Source organism: Sinocyclocheilus grahami, unplaced genomic scaffold, assembly GCF_001515645.1.
Source record: "Sinocyclocheilus grahami isolate Dianchi unplaced genomic scaffold, SAMN03320097.WGS_v1.1 scaffold1282.1, whole genome shotgun sequence".
In the NCBI taxonomy this organism is placed as follows: Eukaryota; Metazoa; Chordata; class Actinopteri; order Cypriniformes; family Cyprinidae; genus Sinocyclocheilus; species Sinocyclocheilus grahami.
The window spans coordinates 230,768-233,327 of NW_015506461.1; the positions used below are offsets into that span (position 1 = coordinate 230,768).

General features: G+C 49.4%; 1 protein-coding gene across 1 annotated transcript; it reads right to left on the bottom strand.

Annotated features, from left to right (window-relative positions):
* LOC107568814 (transcription factor Sp8-like) lies at nt 1-2,305 on the bottom strand. The gene is made up of 2 exons (XM_016254806.1): nt 2,229-2,305; nt 1-1,419 (listed from the first exon to the last, which is right to left on the bottom strand). Exons 1-2 carry the CDS (start codon nt 2,247-2,249, stop codon nt 211-213), a joined length of 1,230 nt encoding a protein of 409 aa, XP_016110292.1. The 5' UTR covers nt 2,250-2,305; the 3' UTR covers nt 1-210.
* Nucleotides 2,306-2,560: the final 255 nt, after the last annotated feature.

Consider the following 2,560-nt stretch of genomic DNA (forward strand, 5'->3'; position numbering starts at 1 on the left):
GCATCGCTGCGAAAAGCACCATTTGGAACGTTTATCTTTAAGAGTGTTCTTTGAAGATTAATCTGGCTGATGTTTTATAGGTTCTGCAGATCCGTGTTTTACGTTCTTTAAAGTACCAGACTGGCTTTCGAAGGAATTTGAGAATAAAAAGTAATGTTTCGGCTCCATTTAGAGCCTTTATCTTTAAGAACGCATGTTCTCTTGCTCTTTTCAGGGGCCGTTCTGGACGGGTTCTGTGTTGTGGATCATTTCGGGTGACTGGCAGGCTGGGCTGCCCGGTACACTCTGTTCGCTGTCGGTATCGCTGCCCTTTTTAACCCCGTTGGAGCCGGGCTCGCCGGCGCTGTGCGTTTTCACGTGTTTACTGAGATGGTCGCTGCGCATGAAGCGCTTGTTGCACACGGGACAGGCAAATCTCTTTTCCCCAGTGTGTGTGCGTAAATGCCGCTGGAGCTCGTCGGACCTGGTGAAGCGCTTCCCGCAGAACAGCCAGTTACAGACGAACGGCCTCTCGCCGGTGTGCCAACGCAAATGCGCTTTGAGGTGCGATGTCTTCCCGTATACCTTCCCGCAACCCGGGATGTGGCAGCTGTGGAGCCCCTTTCTGCGCAGACTGGCCCCCGCGGGCCCCAACAGCTCCGCCTCATGACAGTTCGGGCAGTCGCAGGTCGCTCTGCCGGAGTACCGCCGGGTGGATGAGCGCGGAGACCCGACAAGCGGTACCACTGGAGGCCCGGCTAAAACTGCGCTGTTAGTACCTAGGTTGGTTTCTGGGTAAGTGGCGGATAAAACCGGTTTGAATCCGTCCATCAGGTGCTGCCCACCTGTGAGGAGATGTGGAGACGGACTGGCGCTGAACGCGGAGTGAGTGAGGGAGGAATAGTCTGAGTTGTACCCGCCCAAGGGTGAATGCAAAGAGGTCTGGAGCGCGGCGCCGTTCGCGCTTTGAACATCAATCCAACCGGTGCCCACATCCCACCAGGAGGACCCGCCACCGGCGCTCACGTCCCCGGCGGAGATGCCAGCGTGCGTGGATTTGAACCACGTCTCATACGGGTGCGCGACGCTCATCCTCGGGTAAATCCCCTGCAGAGTGTCCACTTTCGAGATGAAGACCGACTGCGCGCTCGCGTCCTGAGAACTGTTGGCGACTGAAGTTTGAAACACAGGATAGTCGTTTCCAAACGGACTGGTGGAGGTGTTTGTGCCCGTTAAGGAGAACGAGCTGTTGGCGCTGAACGAGTCGTTCCGCTGCGCGCCGAACGGGGAGAGAGAACAGCTGCTGGGTGATGCGCGTTTCCACGGGTGAAATCCTCCTTTTCCAAACGAGCCGCCGTCCGAGGAGGGACTCGAGCTCCCGATTTTGTTACAGGTCGCTGCTAACATGGCCAGTGGAGTGGATCCAACCCTCGGTTCCTCCTGTGACCACAAAAACATTTACATTTACTTGCATGCGTTTAGAAGACGCCTTTATCCAAAGCGACTTCCAAAAGAAGATATTGTGATATTGTTTACAAAGCAGATAGGAGATCAAGGACTTTTCCCTTTGAAACATATCAAAATATGGTCAAGCATAACGTGAAATAAAGAGCTGCAATTGTAACGCCGCCCGTTTTGCACATTTTCCCGCAATAAACTTTTTAGAGACAATTGATTTGTTCATGGGAATAATGCAATCGAAATGTAATCACATATTACATTTTTGCGTTTAACTGATTTGCTTTGGCACAATTTAAGTATAGTTCTACAAAGCAAAGAGTTGCAATTAAAAACTCAATCCATTGTACTAATGTTCTTGCATTAAACTTTGCAGAATCCGTAATGCCATCAGATGCTCTTTTCATAAAAAATAAAGCTTCCAGTTAAAGCCAGAAGGAGTCTGACAGTCTTGTACTATAGGAGAAGCGATACCATCTATGTTTTAGAGTTTTTAAAGAACACAGGAACCAAAACAAAGCACCGATCTGAAGAACCCACTCAAACTGCAGGAACTTTTTACTTTCCAGATTGTGTTTATAATGTTCAACGAATATTATTTTTAAAGAACACTCATTTTTAGGATCATACCATATGCTCCTGCAATCCGAATGCAACTCGACAGCATTACGCGGAATAACGCACAAGCCTGCTTGTAGCCTAATGTAAATACACAGCAAATCAACTTTAAACAACCTTAAATTGTTCTCATTTTAGCTGAAAATCCACTCGAGAGCGGTACCTTTACTCACCCCAAGAAGTGAAGTTGCCATCACCTGTGAAAGCTCTTCTCATTTATAAGTCCCTCGGCTGTTTTGGAGACTTTCACCGCCCACCGCTGCACAAATGCGCTCGGCTCGGGCTTTGAAGATCCGGCAGATCCCGCGCGACCAATCAGATCGGCCGAAACTTTCGGGAACGCTGAGTTCGGGGGTGATGTAATCGGCGGAGCTCTCGGTGACGCGTTGCCCGGTAGAGTGGGAGGGCGAGTGAACCTTTCGAGGACCTTTTTTTTTTTTAATTGTTGGGGAAACCCATGTAAGGATAACTAATATTTTATGCTAATGAGATGCGTTTGGGTATT